The sequence below is a fragment of the Leptopilina heterotoma genome, unplaced genomic scaffold (genome assembly GCF_015476425.1).
Source record: "Leptopilina heterotoma isolate Lh14 unplaced genomic scaffold, ASM1547642v1 Lhet_90, whole genome shotgun sequence".
In the NCBI taxonomy this organism is placed as follows: Eukaryota; Metazoa; Arthropoda; class Insecta; order Hymenoptera; family Figitidae; genus Leptopilina; species Leptopilina heterotoma.
Window position 1 is genome coordinate 445,944 of NW_025111194.1, and position 17,160 is coordinate 463,103.

General features: G+C 33.8%; 1 protein-coding gene across 1 annotated transcript in view; it reads left to right on the forward strand.

Moving 5' to 3' along the window:
• LOC122511856 (5'-3' exoribonuclease 2 homolog) overlaps nucleotides 1-16,637 on the forward strand; it is a 37,885-nt gene extending 21,248 nt beyond the window's left edge. Inside the window, exons 16-17 of the mRNA XM_043627378.1 lie at nucleotides 12,780-13,093; nucleotides 15,364-16,637. Of these exons, the coding sequence (XP_043483313.1) occupies nucleotides 12,780-13,093; nucleotides 15,364-15,435 (386 nt within the window). The 3' untranslated portion in view covers nucleotides 15,436-16,637. The remainder of the gene's footprint in view (nucleotides 1-12,779; nucleotides 13,094-15,363) is intronic.
• The last annotated feature ends 523 nt before the right edge of the window (nucleotides 16,638-17,160 follow it).

Below are 17,160 nucleotides of genomic sequence, written 5' to 3' on the forward strand. Positions count from 1 at the left end.
GAATTTTGTTTTGTATCAGTTTTTAGTGGATCTTGACTTTTATCTTTACTTTTTTAGATTCTGAAAAAAATAGCGAATATCGAAATTCTTCTGTTGGTATTGAATGAATGAATTCCAAATTTTTTTGGGGACGAAATTCACTTTCATGGAATAAACATGAATGTCCAAGCCACACAAAAGGTAAATGATCCGCATATCCGAGGTTTTTTTTTCTCAAGAGCAAAGGACAGGTTCACCTGTTTTTGAACCTTTAATTTTCTTGTCTATTTCGAATGTGGTCCTCCTTCTTTTGATATACAGTCGATCAATGGATCGTTATTCGACAATCAAAGTCGGCTTTCTTTTTTATAAGATTTTTAGTTTTCTTATTATACTTTCTGTTTCTATAGTTTCTTATAACCATAAGAAAGAATTGCTGCAAAATATATACAGAAATGAATGAAACTATTGTTGGTGTACATCAGTTTTTGCTATCAAATGGAGTATTTTTCATTTGCTATCGAAAGCAAAAAGATTTTTTTAAACATTTTATTCCTAGGAGCAATAAAATGATAAAAATGTTAGTGACAAGTAAAATTTGTAAGATGATAATAATTGAGATAACAACGAAAAATTTTGCCAAGTGATTTAACGTACTATCCTCAAGAATAGCATCTTTAAAGCATAGTGTCCTTATCTGATGGTTTTATTTTCTGTTTTTCCTCCTTTTGACTTTTCCCCTCGTCCTCCTTTCGCTCTATACGCGTATTCTCTTTTTTTCTATTTCAACGACGTGTGTCTCTTTTCATCCTCAGTTTTGCTTTCATTCCAATTAACCTTGAAGCCACAGAGCAGCACTGAGGATCCTTGGGGCGCGCACTTATGGTACGATAGGAATATGCAACGACGAGTAAGAGTGAGTGGGAGACTTGTACAAAGGAGGCAGTCGAATGAGATTAATTCTGAAATGATGATGAGTTTTTTGCTCTCTGCTGCTTTTACGATTCAATGGCGACAGAACGAGAAGGAAGTAGGGGAATATTTACCTGCTTCACTCGAATTTTGATTTCTTGTTTCTCTCCTGTTACGTATATATGAAATTCGTAACTATTTTTAATTTTTTAATCCCACCGCTGCCACCACTTTGTAAAATAAGAAGTTTGATTAACAAATTATTTAATTTGTTAATCAAAATTTTTATTTTACAAAATTCAAAATTCATTTTTAACACTCTCATACATTCTTCATTTATTTATAAAATGAAGATATATAATTCTAATCGCAAAGTTTTGATTTCAATTTCATGAATGCATTTTTATGTTTTTGTATAATTGGAAAATTAGGGTATTACTATTTTAGCGTCACTTTTGTGTTTCCGCATAATTGATAAATTGGGGTAATATGAAACATGAATAGAAATAGAAAATAATACTGAATGGTAGTGAAGAAAATTAGGAGAGGAGCTTAAGATTGTATTTTTTGAGCAGTAATAACGAAATCAATTAGCAAATGGTTGATTTTAATTTGAGAATAAGCAAACGTGGTAAATTGGTATGGTTGTGGTTTATTTACTCAGTGCACCTTTCTTTCGTCCTCTCGGTGGTGTGTGTGTTCGTAAAGGCCCTCGTGGATGTTAACGCGCGTTTGACAGTAGCCTCCAAGTGCCCCAGAGTGCAAGTATGCACAGCACCTTCGCCATCGTGCTCCCAAGTGCACTCATATCCTGGCAAGGATTCTCGAATCCTGAGGAATATTCGAACCTAACTATACATACGTTCTTGCCCCCTCCCCCTTTCTGTAGTGGCCTCTATATGGCGACCGTCACTATGCATATACTGTAATAATCACTATACATAATGTACATAGTATATATAAATATTTTATATATATTATATTTTTGTATATATTTTATATTTTTATATACATATCTAATATTTATATATAGATATATGTTATCTATGTAATTATATTTTAATAGATCTACATTATATATATAGATATACGTATAGTGTTGTAGTTGCGGGTGATGGTGATCGCGGCTGATATGCCAACGGAAGAAAGGGTGGGTCTCCCATATTCTCGCGATTGCGCACCTCTCTGTACCTCATGCAGCCATTTCACCTCGTGCTTCATCCTTTTCCAACCTTCTCCACCTCCTGACAACATTTTCCATCCTCCTCTGCGATGCATATCCCCTCTTTCCATATATATATATATACCCTACTACTGCTCCCATCATTTTAACTCCCATCTCCCACTGATTTCAGTTTACCAACCTCTCTGTGCTTATCAGCCTCCACTTTGAACTCCCTCTACTGCTGTGATCAACTTTGTATTCCGCAAGTTTAAATTAAATTTTAACTTTCAAAATTGCTTTGGCGATATTTTTTTCTGCATTTCTGATGCTGATGGATATTTTTAACTGATGATTTAAATTCTAAATTTTGTCTCTTCCATACTTTTAATTTTTATGTAGATTCAGGTGGTACTCGGTTTTTGCTTCAATATTTAATATCCTTAGAAAAACTGTGATAAATAAAGATTTGAAGGAAAATTATTCGATGCAAGTAAATGTTTATTTGATAATAAACAAGTAAGCGGCTATTTGAATCAAACTTTTTTCATTTTAATGATTTTTATATCATGTGGGATGCATTCCACCAGACAATCATTTTATAAATATACAGGAAACAGGTCAAAAAATCATATATTCTTATATACTTGAGAGAAAAATAAAAAGATACGGAAAAAATAGAGAAACGCGGTATTCATTGGTGCGTGAATTTTGATTGAGGCGATTTATATAAATAGAGTATTAGGAAGAGAGAGAAAGAGAGGAATATCAAAAACCGCATGAACAGCCGAGAAAGATTCAAGGGAGTGAATACGATGAGCCTTGCGGACAATATATATAAAAGCGAGAGTCTTCTAAACCAAGGGTGCGGTTTTCCACCTCATTTCAGAGCGAAGTGAGGGAAAACGCGATTACGATGAGGACTTTCTATTCTCACAGGCATTGTGCTGCATTTTTTTTTTTTTATTTTTTGAGGAGGCTTGGATCATCCGTCAAATCGGATTTGAAAACTTGCCGTGTGCTGCAAGGCCGATTATGACAAGAGATCGTACAGTAGTGCTCACCTCTCTCTTCCCCCTTTCTCTCTCTCTCTCTCTCTCTCTCTATCTCTTTCTCTCTTTATGTATATAAGAGAGAGAAAAATAGTCCAAGAATTCTCGTTCAATGAGTGTCTATACATACCCCTTCAACTATTTTAAACCTTCATCACACTTTATAAGTTCTTTCATAAAAACGAAAATTATTTCCTCTCTTAATTTAAATCAGTGTAAATTTTACTATTTCAATCTGTAACATAGATTTTCAGCCGGCATAATATTGGTTGGTTTGGTTGCGGTTTTGGTTAGTGCGGCCTGTAGGAATATAAAACTAAAAATAAAAAGTGTATAAAGTAACACAAAAATTAGAAAAATGCAATGATGTTCTATTTGTACAAGAAACGAAAATTATATATTTGAGTATATATGTTTAAGAGGGAAATTGTGGTAAATTTGTTATTTTTGTTTTGTTTGCATTCTAAAAGAGATGAGGTGTTACCTTCACTTGAAAAGAGGAAACACTTTTGTTGGGATCATTGACTTGCTTTGATTCAAAAAATATCGGATTACGGATTCTTTCGTCTACTACTATTACTACTATACCAGAGATCCCAGAGAATTCGAGTGTTTGGTCGACCGGTTGACCGACCTCAAACCTATCAAATTTCTCATGCCTTTCGACTTGTGCGAACATTTCAAAGAATTTGACTGACAGGTCGTAGAATACATTGGGGATGAAGGAGATGAAATTAGGAGGATGTTTTAATAAGGAGATGATGGTTCTTCATTGCCGGATATAGTGTCAATTATAGCACTTCCTTAATGTAACATATATGTAATTTATACTCCAGGAATCATAACCTGATGTTTAAATTGCTTTTATTTATCTGATGGGTTCTTCTAATAAACATTTGTGAAAACAATAATATTTTCGGTGAAGAAATTCAAAGGAAAAGTAATTCTAAACTCGTTTTGATGTTGGATTGCGTGATGTGAAAAAGGAGTACATAACCGTAATCACAATCAGTGTGCGCACTCCTTAAAATTGGCTCTTGTTCCTCGAACACCTCTTGGAATCTTTTGCGTTCGTTATATGCGCACTGAAATCGTCAACTCCTTCAACGTCTATAGGATCCCCCGCTCTCGAAGTGCACTTGATTCTGCAATCTGCAGGAAAAGTCGAACACACACATATATTCACTCTGTAGGAAGATCTTTTCAATATAATAGTGGTAGTGAGAAGCATGTTACTCACAATCAGCAATATGCGTGGTGTGAGTATGCATAAAGAGAGAGAATGACATTTGGTGCGCGGCATGTTTACAAGACGAGATGAGGAAAGTGGAAAAAGAGGGGAGAGAAGGATGGAGAGTTAAGAAAGAGGAGGATGGAACTGAAGGATCCTCGACTGCTCTAGGATACTCCTTGCTGGTATATCCTGCGGGTCCTTGGAGCACAAGGATCATCCTCTTCTCCATAGTGTACTCGGTCGCCTTGATTCCCCTCTTCTTTTTGCTTTCTTCTCTCTCTTTCTTTCTTCCTCTCTTTGTTTCTCTCTATTTGTTTCTTTCCCCATCTCTGTTTCTCTCTTTTTTTTTCTTTCTTCACCTCTGTGTCTTTCTCCATTTCTGTTTTTTTCTTCACCTCTGTGTTTCTTTTTTCATCTCTGTTTCTTTCTTCATTTCTGTTTCTTTCTTCATCTCTGTTTCTCTCTTGTATGCGCTATTCACCCTTTTGTCTTCAATGGTCATAATCTTCTTTTCTTTTTCGTGTAAGTCCTCACCCTTGACCATGGGCATAGTTTCTTTTATTGCTCCAATATCTGATATACTTTTCTGTCGTATGTACTTCACCACCACCTTATGGCCACTACGACTTACTAGGTTGTTACACTGAACATCTGTTTTATTTATTAACGCCCTAGTATTGATGGCTTAAAATTTATAAACTGGAGCATCCTACAAGTTTACAACTGTAGTATCGTAAAAGATTACGAAAGGAAAAGAAGAAATTAAGGAAGAGGAAAAAAAGGAAAAGAGAAAGGAAAACGGAAGAGAGAAAGAAAAGGGAAAAAAGAAAGAGAGAAGCAGAGGGAGAAAAAGAGAGATTTGCAGTACACGCAGTCAAAAGAGTTTCGAGAAAATCAGGATGCACTTTAGAAGCACGTACTCGGCTATAGAGGGGCATTCAGTCAGACAGGGAGTTTTGAGTCAAAGCAAGGACCCTTGCCTCACACTGGCAGGAGTGCTTACACCCACACCTGAAACCACGCCTACAAGCACTCACACCGATATGGATAAAGCACCCTTCGTCAAGAGATGGCCACCCCACAGTCTCCTTACTTACGACTCCCTTTCTTCAGAAGCCTCTTTCTCTTCTCTTTCTCTTCCTCCCTCTCTTATTCGGTCTTTCGCCATTAGCGGATCTCGCGAGGAAAAAGAGAATATATATGTATATACCTCTCTCATAGACGACGCGGAGAGTCGACTCTCATAACTGATGAAAAGATCCTGGCCTCTTGGTTACACGTCTGAATCGCGTCATAACAGCCCACTTCTTTTTTTACTATCCGGAAAAAGAGCTAAGGTAATAGAGATTTTTTGACCTGTTATGGAGATTAGAAGATATCATTACCCTTTGAAAGCACTCGGAGGTCTTGAGAATTTTTTTAAAAGATGCGCTCTTTTGATATTATACTGTGTATTCCTAAAGGATGTTTCAGCATATATATCTCTTATCTCTAATGTTAACTCGAGGATCGTTCATTTGCTCTTGGCTCTTCAGGAACACTTTATCGTTTGATTCCAGGTGGTCTGTAGTGAACTATAAATTACTTTGGTTATTAGGTATTTGCTATAAAATGCGGATCCTAGTCTTGATGGCTCATCGCTAACACTGTTGACTTTTGGGGCCCCAACTTAGTAGTATTAAATTGCAACGAACTGATACCAAAAATGTGGATCTAATTGAAAATTCTTAGGGGATTTTAATTTCGCGAACTTTATAACATGTCAACGCGTTATAGTCCGTATAAACAATTATTACCGTAATTAATCACATTACTAATGTACAAATTATTATTATCATTATTCGAGGTGCCCTTTAATATTATCACTTATACCTATTTAGAGTGCGGGGAAAAATATGTTTCCAAAAACTGTAGTTTTTGGAAACATTTTTCCCGCGCACTCTAAATAGGTATGGACCCTCGAATTCTTATTCACGGAGCAGTTCACATTCTGAATGCGTTGCGCGGTTTTTATATGGAACAAGATTCGTGTTATCATCATAATTATAAAAAACCCTTTTTTTGATGTTGAAAAAATCTTGAGAGAAAAGAATAATGCATAATATAGAGACCCTTGTATGTATGTCCGCACACGTGAGTGAATGAGGGTATATCGTAGCCGGTTTTTCGCGGTCCAATCTCTTCATAGGTGCAGAAGTAGCTGTGTTGATTTATTTGATAAATGAGTAGTGGATAGGGCTTAAGGGGGAGGAGGAGAGCTCTCCAACGGAGAGTCCTACAACGACGAGGGCACTCCTCTTTCACTCTTCTCCTCCCGCGCTCTTTTGACCTCTCAACCTCTCTCTTTTTCGCTCCTTCTCTTTCACTCTTTTCTCTCCTTCTCTTTCTCTCTTTTTCTCTCCTCATCTTTCCTTCCTTTTCTTTTCACTCGTTTTCCAAAGCTGAAAATCAAATCCATGGCGAGTTAGTCCACTATATATACACTCGACAGGCCTCAAGTATACTCGCAATCTCGATTCAAACCCGTAACACCCACTGTGCTTTATTATCCCCTATTTCTATCCTTTATGTCCATGAATAATGATATAAAGAATTGCTTGATGGGCTTTTAGTGGCGAGAGAGCCAAACTATGTTGTGACATTGTTGTTGTTGTTCTTAATCTTTGTGGATGATCTGCGACTTTTGCTACTTCTTTTGCCTAATAAGTTTCTTTAGTGGTTTTTTTATTACTCTTGGAGAAGGGAAGTTGTTTTGTTAGCAGATTTCCGTAATCCGAGAGATAATGCATCCATTGTTTTTTGGAACAATGCCGGGGAGAGGAAGATGCTAGCAGGGACATTCGATATGTTATGCAATCGGTTTTCTTATTCTTTGGTGATAGAGAGAAAAGAGAAAAAGAAGAGAAAGAAAATAGAGAGAGAGAGTCTCTCTTCTGAGAGGTGAATCCTCTCTGTGAGAGGTGAATTTAAATCCTGTTCCCATTGACCAAGAGGAAAGTGGTAGGATGAGAGCATGTTAGAGCGTCAGAGAAAGCGCCGTCGTTGATTGGATCACGGCAAGAAATCGATACTCCTCCCTCTACTTATTTTGTTCACGGTCTCTCTCTCTCTCTCTCTTCTTGGTTATATATATATGCGGCTCTTACTTCCGGTGGTACTCGGTTTCTCTCGCACTTTAGGAATTCTCCCGCAACGTCCTTCTCATCCGCAGGTCGACGCTCGCTCCTTCCAATTTCCCCGTGACGGCCTCCTGGAGGATCCTCGAGTGCCCTCTCATCGCCCTCCGAGCCACCCACCCGAGCTCTGTCCGGCAGTCTCCATGCCAACACCCGCTCGATAAATTTATTGGGGCCTCTAACACTACTGCTGGGTTTCTCCGAGCCGCACTCCGAGCTTTTCTTCGCCAGGGTGACAAAGGTCTTGTACCAGGAGTCGTGTTCTCTCCCCTATAGAATTTTTTTTGTATTCCTTGTAGCCTATTAGCAACATTTGATGTTCCTTGTAGCATCTATTAGCCAAATGGCGATTGCTATTAACCGTATGGTTACTAGATGCTAGGAATGGCTAATAGATGCTAATGTTGCATTTATCAATTTAACAAAGGTTTTATTGATCCGTCAAATTCTGATGATTTTTGTTAATTTGTTATTCGCTTTCAGACCAAAATTGGAAATTGAATTTAACGCATGCGCTACTTGTGTACGTAGAGAATTGTCGAGATAAAGGATATATGATGCAACGGAGACAGAAATTACAGTTTGGTATAGGTTATTCCCCACCACATATACACCCTCGCATTTATTAACGCGCGTTCGCGCTCCGACGTCGAGTTTTGCTGGCACAGCATCAGCAGCAAGCAGGGTCAAGTGTTTTACCCTCCCCTCTCTCTCTCTCACTCCACTTGAGCATTACTCTTTCTTTCTTTCTCATTCTCTGGAAAATTTCCTCTCTTTCTGTCTCATTGCGAAACGTACATTCCCTTCCGCGCGCAGCGAAAACCTCCCACATCCCGCACCAACGAAACTCAAGTGCTTCGTGCCGTCCCACACCCCACATCACTATTTGCCACACGCTATACTTTGTCGGCCAAGCCTTGCGGCACATAGTCATTAAATGCACTCGGAATTAGTTACAGAGAGGGCGTGTGTGCGCTAACTGATTGAGAATATAGTCGATATTTATTGTAATCTAATTACTATTCGCTCTTTTCTTTCTTCTGGAATACTGCTTTAGAAATATCAATTTATACAAAACATGGGCTAATGAATGATGTTTCATCCCTTCGGGAATAAAAAGTATTCTTGAAAGTGGCTTTTCATTAAAACAGGAGATTTTAATTGAAAACCATCTCTGGTGGTCTTAATTTGAATCCGTTAGTTGAATCAGTAGTTGGTGCTTTGAAACCATTATGGGCTAATTAGAAGGTCTTTATTATACAACTCATCATACATGCGATTTTGATAAGATCGTTTAAATTGAATACTCTCGGGTTGTTGTGGGTACTTTGAACAATAGGATTCGTGTTTGTACTTCGAATGTGGTACAAACGGTTTCTGATGCTATAAAGATATGTTTCTGTAACTGCTTCATGTATATATAACGATTTTTATGATTCCTTTTTGAGATTTTGCATCTTTTTTCATAGCATCTTCGCTTTATAAGCTTTTATTAACCTAAAGAATAAGACTTATAAGCCTTAAATTTTAATTTATGTAAAAAGAAAGTTATTAGCTCATCTTCATGTGAGAGATTCAGAAATTTTCTACAATTTTGAATATGAGAGTATACAAATTTCTGCAACAGAAAAAAGTAAGAAAATGCAGTCACAGTGGCATGCTCCGACGAACCGCACCCTCGCGCTCCTTGCGAGGTGGTGTATTTTCCTCTTGAGCAAATCGCAGCAGAGTGAGGTATATATAGTGCGCGGTAAACGTCTCCGTCTCTCGTTTCTTTGCCGTTTTGTTTCGACCAGGGTGCGCTACTGAGATTTCGAGGACCTCCATTACAGTCGTCTGTGTATAAGGAAAAATCTCAAGTTTCTGCGGTGCCTTTTTTTGCACTCCGTATACGAGACGAGAAAAGCGGCGAAAATGAATCTTCTGACGAGAAAATTTCAAAATCGCTTATGGAAGAAGAATTTTATTTTCAAAACAGAAAATTCGATTTTCGTACAGAAGAAATAGTTTAAAAACGGTTATACTCAGAACAAAAATGATTTTTGTTAATAGCAGTATAGGTAAGTTAAAAGTTATTTTTGAAAACAAGAAAAGACAATAGATAAAAATTAATAGAGAGGAACGTAGTCAACGTTGGACCACGTTGACAGTAGGTAAGTTAAAGGTTATTCTTTGAAAACAAGAAAAGACAATACATTCGAAGTGATAAAAATTAATAGAGAGGAACGTAGTTAACGTTGGACCATACCTTTTGAACTCTACTGTTTATAAATTTTTTTAAAATAATGTCTTCTAGTCAAATTAGCTTCTTTTGTAGAAATAGACTTAGATATATTAAAAAGAGGACCAAAGTATATTTCTGATGATTGGTTCTTTTTGGAAAATTGTTGTGGCTTGTAACAACTTTGTCAAGTGGGCAATCGAAGATATAGGAGTATATTTATGACTCGCGTATTTTTCTTAAGCAGTACCTTACATCTCTCGCTTTATGTGCTTAGGTATCTGTAGGTAAACATTGTAAAGGCACGTGGTGAACTTAAGGAAAGCTAAATATGTGTCCTCTTACATGGCGAGCACCTTGGTTCAATATACGCAATATGGTTAAGAAAAAGTGCCAAAACCTTCTCCACTCAATTTTGTTTACCCAAATGTGTTAAACGTGTAAATAATGTTAAATAGTGCCTCTGTCCCTTTTACAACACACTTGTGAACAATTTATCTTTTCTATATATATACTTTATTAGATGCTGCCTTGAAAATACTAGTTAAAATTTTTAAATTAGTAAAAATTTATTTCCCACTTATGACACTTCACGAAAAAAGTATAACTTTAGGATCACAGTTTTTCTGTATTAGATATCAAATTGAGACGAAATACGAATCAAAACGTTTTGATTCATTTTAAATTCAATTTTTCAATTTCAAATCTGCAAAAGAATTGTGATCCCTAAACTTTTTAGGCCTAAGGTCCCTTTTAGTGACTCAAAAATCAATAAATATATTTATTAGTTTTGGGTAAAATTCGATAGATTCAGTAATTTACAAACAAATAGCTAATTTAGTAAAAAAGAAATATTGAGTTGGCAACTTCTTTTTTGAACTTTCATTAATGAAATGTCTCTTGATAATATTTTTTGAGTTTGTAGAAAACCAATCACTATACATGTACCACTTATGCACTTGATGGCTCAACAAAATATAAAAAAAGAATAAAAAAAATGAAAAAAAGGAAGAACGATATTGAAACTGTAGGGAAGTAGTGGGAAAATGTAATTTCAGTTGGGAAACAGGAGAGTAAGAGAGAAAGAGAATCGAACAGCAACCGCTAGTCGAGCCACATCGATGCTTCAAGTGTTTGTATTGCTGACGCGGCGATCCAATTCAATCCAATACCCGTATATAGTATAGGTATACTGGGCTCACGTCAATATATATATACATATATTCAAATACATATAGATATATAAATACATACATAGATATAGGTTCCATACCTTTTGTCGAGCAGAGACATTCGAAACGCCCATAAATAGTATTGGAACAATGTAGAATTTAATCAAAATTCCTCTCTTCAATTTTTTAAATTTAAATTTTGCTTCTAACCCTTGGAAGCAGGAAAGGTTAAGCTTTCTGTAAATTTTATTCATTTTATTAATTATTAATTTTTATTTAATAACCTGAATGAATTGGATGTTTTTCGCTATAAAGTTGACCTAAAATCTGATCCTAAGTCTTGAATCGGATCCTATATATGCGCAATGAAATGAAGCGTGTGTATTTTTCTTTCAGCGGCAATGACGCATGCTAATCCGATAGCTCCTAATAGAATGCGATAAATACGGGACTCTATTAGGGTGGGTTGTTGATTCCATTTCCACTTCCATTCTGTCATCATCATGATAGAAAAGGAAAGAATGGAAGTTCTATCATCACGATGGAAAAAGACAGAATGGAAGAACTATCATCACGATAGAATAGGACAGAATAGAAGTTCTACCATAATGATAGAAAAGGACAGAATAGAACTAATATGGTTGTAATATCAATATATGTGCTATTTTGATCTATCATCAGAGATTCTCATGTTGAGAAACTATCGCCGAAAATGCCTCTCGCATCACTTTCGACAAGCGTTATTTTTGTGCTTTCCTTCTCTATCAACGGCAACAATAACACAACCCCACCGCCGCCCTCTCTCCGCACCTTTATTCTCCTTTGAATTCCGCAGAGGGATTCGGATTCTTGTCGTCGTGTAGGGTATTTGGGGGTAGAAACTGGTAATCCTCACCCTCGCCTCGGAAAAAGGGGTCCAACAGTTTACTCGACGGATCATCCCTCGTTATTGTTGCGTTTATGATAATAGTGCCCACCGTCTACGGTTCCTGAATCCTCGAACTATAACCGTTTCAACCCCACCGGTCAGGTAGCAATTAGTTCCGATTAAAGGAAGTTCTCTTCTACTTATTCTTTTTTCCGCATTGGGTATAAAAATACATATACTCAAATCTTCTGTTATTTTTACTCCTATTGTGGTTTTTCGATTTTCTATTTTGTTAAAATTGTTTCGTTTTACAGTTTTTCTATGAGGATATCAAATTGAGAAGAAAAAATGTTAAAAAGCGTGTAAAAATGATTTCTGGATCAATTAGAAAATAAATAGTTGACAAATCAAAGTGGGAAGGAGTCGCAATTATTTTGCGCGGCCGGCAATAACAACAATAACAATTGTAAACGATGGGTGCGAGTTAGGTTTTGACGAAAGGCGTCGATGTCCCGTTGCCCTTTGCGAGTTTGGACAATTCGTTATTAGCATCGTGAACGTCGGTCATATTATGACGTTTCGTGATGCTGGCAAACATACGTGCTCCTCATCTCACGACGCATATGAACAAGACACGCGGCCGGCACGCTCCCATTCAACTTTAATATCATGTTGTACGTATACCTACAATGAGAAAGCAGTCTACAATCGTTCTAAGGTTTCTCTCTCTCTCTCTCCTCTCTCTCCTTTTTTCACAAACCATGTTTATGAACTGCAATTTGTCTTTTCTGACTCTTAATTGATCGCTTGTTTTTATTGCCCAGAAGGAACCCTTAATTTCCTTTTGATTGTTTCGCCCACTCTGATTATTTTTTCGCCTAAAAATCGTAATTTTTGATTTTCAAGTAAAGTATTAAAATAAAAATGTATTTTTATAGAATAGAAAATAAATAAATTATAATAAAATAAATTAATATATTGTGAAATGTATTTTTGATTTCAGGCTATCAAAGTGGATACAGTTCGGGATCATCTGGTGGACGTTACAATTCGCAGCACTCCAGCGACTCGAGGCAAAGGGATTATCAGAGTTCTTCAAATCATCAGAATCGTCACGGCTATCAGTCTAATCAGAATCATCGACACGATCATCGAAGCAATTCTGGTCAGTCGGGTTATCAAAGTCAACGAGGACAGTTGCCAAGTCCCGCCTGGTCTAATAATTACAATTACCAGTCGAATAATCAACAAAATCGAGGAGGACAGCAACAACAACAAGGTCGTGGACCATCTCAATCCTGGGAATCTTCATTTTCAGTGAGTACTGCAAAGTTGATAATATTATACTTTAAAACATCTTTCATCTCAAATAAAAAGAGTTTCCACAAATATGAGTGGATTCTAATTCACTTATATTCGTTATATTTATAGAAAAATTGATCCACTTTCTAAAGTGGATCGATTTTCGCACTATTTTAGGAATATTTTCGAGATTATTATTTCTATTTTAAATAAAATCTGAATTTTACTGTACTTTTGTATGCCTAAACTATGAAATTACCACTAATTCTAATACAAAGCCTTCAAATTTTTCTATTTCTGACAACAATTTTTTTTCAAATTACTTAATTCTTGAGGAACTATCATAAAATTATTACGGCTTAGAAATTATTTAATGAACAATTTTACTTAAATATTTCAAAATTAATTGAATTTAAAAAGAGTTGCGTTTACAATTTTCATAAATAGATGAACTTCAAAAGGTTTTAATTTGAAATTTTATAAAATTTCAGTTATTTGAATGAATTGAAATTGAAAGAAGTTAGATTTTTGCAAAAAAATTTTAATAATTCAAATTTCTCTGAAATTAGATACATTTTTAAATATATATATTTAATTAGTTATTAAAAATAATGGTTATATCCAAGAATTTTAGTTAAAAATACTAAAAAAAATTCGAATTTTGGAGAAGTTACAAAATGATTGCAGAAATTCAATTATTATTTTTAAAAGTAATAAGATTCTTCGCAAAAATTCAATTATGTTAAAAATTTTTTTTAAATTCTCGTCAAAATTTCAATTATTTTTATAAATCATAAAATTTTTCTCCGAAATTCAATCATTTTCAAATATAAATTTGAATTTTAATAAAATTCTTGGTAAAATTTCAATTATTTTCAAAAAAATTTTCTTCAATTCAATGATTTTTAATATTTATGATTTTAATAAATTTTTCAAAAAGAATTCAATTATTTAAATTAGTGTTGATAAAATTCTGCGTTAAAATTTAATCATTTTCATATATATAATACAAATTTTACAGGAATTCAATTATTTACAAATTTTTCATAAATTTCTTCGCAATAATTCAAATATTTTCTTAAGTAGTAAAATTCTTTTTTGGAATTCATTAATTTTTTTAAATAATTAAATTTATCGCGGAATTTCAATTATTTTTAATACAATTTTAATCGAATTCGTCGAAAAATGTAATTATTCTTAAAAATTTTATTAAAATTCGTCAAAAGAATTTAATTTAAAAATTTATTGATAAAATTCTTTATGAAAATTAAATTTTAAGAAACATTCAACATTTGAATATTTTATTTATTAAATTATTTATTTTTGTATTTAAATAATTGAATTCTCATGGAATTTTCTAATAAAAATTGATTTAATAATTAATTTTAGTTAAAATTTTAGATAATAGAATATTAAATGCATTGAAGCATGAATTTTAGAAATAATTGAGTTTTGAAAAGGTTTCAAGTATTTTTAAAAATATTTTTGGTCGCTGAATACCCTTTATTAAAAGTTCATTCGTTGTTTGATTTTTTCTTATATTTCTAACCTCAAAAAAACGGACTTTTTGGGTACATTGTATACTACAATGGTAAAACGCGCGTTAATTTTAAAATTTCGACCATGGACTAATATTTATAAGTTAAAATTACATAACAATTAAATAAATTGTTTAAATTCAAAATGGTGGATCCAATATGGCGGACACGAAATGGTGGATATTTTTTAAATTTATCCACTTCGCTCGAAATTTCATACTTGGGGGTTTTTGGGGTCATTGATTACGAATTTGGCGTCAATTTTCAAAATTCCGGAATAATTTTAAAAAATTAATTGCATTACCTTGAAATTCGGTTTTTGGGATTTTTCGAGTCGGTTAATTGTAAGCATAAAGTGAAAATTTTGAAATTTTAATAGCGAATTAAAAATGGTGGATGGAATTTAATATTTTATATAGGATTCGCTTAAAAACGTTTAAAATTTGAAAAATATTCGCAAATTTGTTGCTCGAGTTTATAAAAATATGATTTGTATACTTTGGCCTATGTGAAAAAATTACTCTAGTAGCACCTTTAAGATGAAAAGAAGTTTTGGCATAACCAGAAAAATTATCGCCAGACTTGGAATTTGCACTAAAACGACGGTAATAAGAAAATCCCTTTTTTTATTTACATTTTTGCAAGAATTTAAATATTTAAAATAAACTAAATATATTTAAGTAGTATATAATAGTTAAAAACACAAAATTGAAAGAAATTCGAGTGAATTTGGTTTTTATTTTACAGAATCGATCTAATAATCATCCATATGGTGGAAGGGGTGGTAACAATAATTCCGGAGGCTATAGACGAAGATAAGCCAAAGATGATTTCTTATATTTTTCTTTTTGTTCATATTTTTGGCGTGCAATTTTTTTTATGCGTGAATTGAACGTGGAAAATTCATTAATAATAGAGCGAGAGTGACTAATATTGTAAATTAAATGTAAGTATTGCGATTTAATTCGTTAAGAAAAGCGAATATTTTACTTATAATTAATCAATTTACGTCATCGAGACATTGAATTTTACTCTCGGAGATTATAAAAATATTTTTTGATACTTTTATTTAGGATTAATGATAATCATTAATTTTTAAGTATCTCAAAAAAAGTTATTATTTAATTAGAGTTGAAAATATTTTCGAGACATCGGTTTTTTTATAGCAAAAACAATTTTTTTTTAATTCCGACAAAATCCACTCTATTTTTTCATTAATTGTAAATTTATTCATTAGGAATAAATGTGAGATGTTTATTGTCTATAAAATATTGGACATTACAATGTGACACGCTCTGAAGAAAGGTAGCTAAGAAGCAAAGAATTTTAAGGTTATGTTTGTTTATTTACCTTAATTAAAGATTTCTGTTTAGAATTTAAGACAATATCAGTTTTTATTATTTCAGATGCAATGAAGACAAACATCAGTGATTTATAAATTGAAACTTGATTCCTCTTTTGTATTTTCATTCAAAAAATTACAAACATAACCTAGAATTTTTTACTTCTTTGGTATCTTTCTTCAGAGCGAGTTACCGTTATTCTAAGGATTTGGGATAAAAAAAAAGTATCAAAAATTGTTGTGATACAAAGTTTTGATACGTTTTTTGTGTTTCAGATCTTTAGGAAAACAGTGAATTGTTATACATAATAGCAAATTCGAATATTTTGAATTTGTCACAATTTTTGTGAATGAGAGTTCAAATTGAATTATGTATTTATAATTAATTAAGGTAGTGGGAAATAATTTTTTTTCAATTCATAATGAATGATAATTTATGTAATTAAGTGGTATTTCAGTTTAGTTTGTAATTCTACGACATAATATTTAGTTTAATGAAAAATGTTTCTTATAAAAGTATATAGAGTGGATGTGAAGTATTTTCGAGAATCGACTGAACTTTTACTCCGTTTTGAGTTGCACGTTAAATCATATATGCCAGATAAGCTAAAATTATATGTCGGAAGAAGAGCGAGGGAGGAAAATGAAATAAAAAATGTCAGCATAAATAGGTAAAAAATGTATTTTTATTATTTTGGTTTGATTTCATTAAGTTTCAAAAAAATGTTATTATCCTCGAATTTCCAAATTTTTTTTCAGATTTATTATTAGAGAAAAGGAGATGTTTTTTGAATTGGTAAGTAAGGTTTGATATTAATTTTTGGTATTAATTGAGAAATTGTTAAAATGACCAGATTGTCTCTCACTCTTTTTTTTCTTTTTTGAGTTCGTGCACATCTGGTTGCAGAGCAAGCCAGCGAGCATTGAACCAGAGAGTGCCACTTGAGAAAATAATAGCGAGCTGTGCTCTTGTTCTCTCCTCTCCTCTCCTCTCTTCGTTCTTCCTTTTTTTCTGCCTTTCTTTCTCGCTCCATCGTCACCCCGAAATATGGAACCTATACGTCCGCATCCTACCGTGAGATAAGAGCACTACGTGAGAAGTGAAAGGCAAAAATTGTGCTAAAATTCAATTTCTCAATATCTCCGCAGGTATTGGCGATACTTCTTTTTATTCATCGAGAAATATTTTTACATTTATGGTA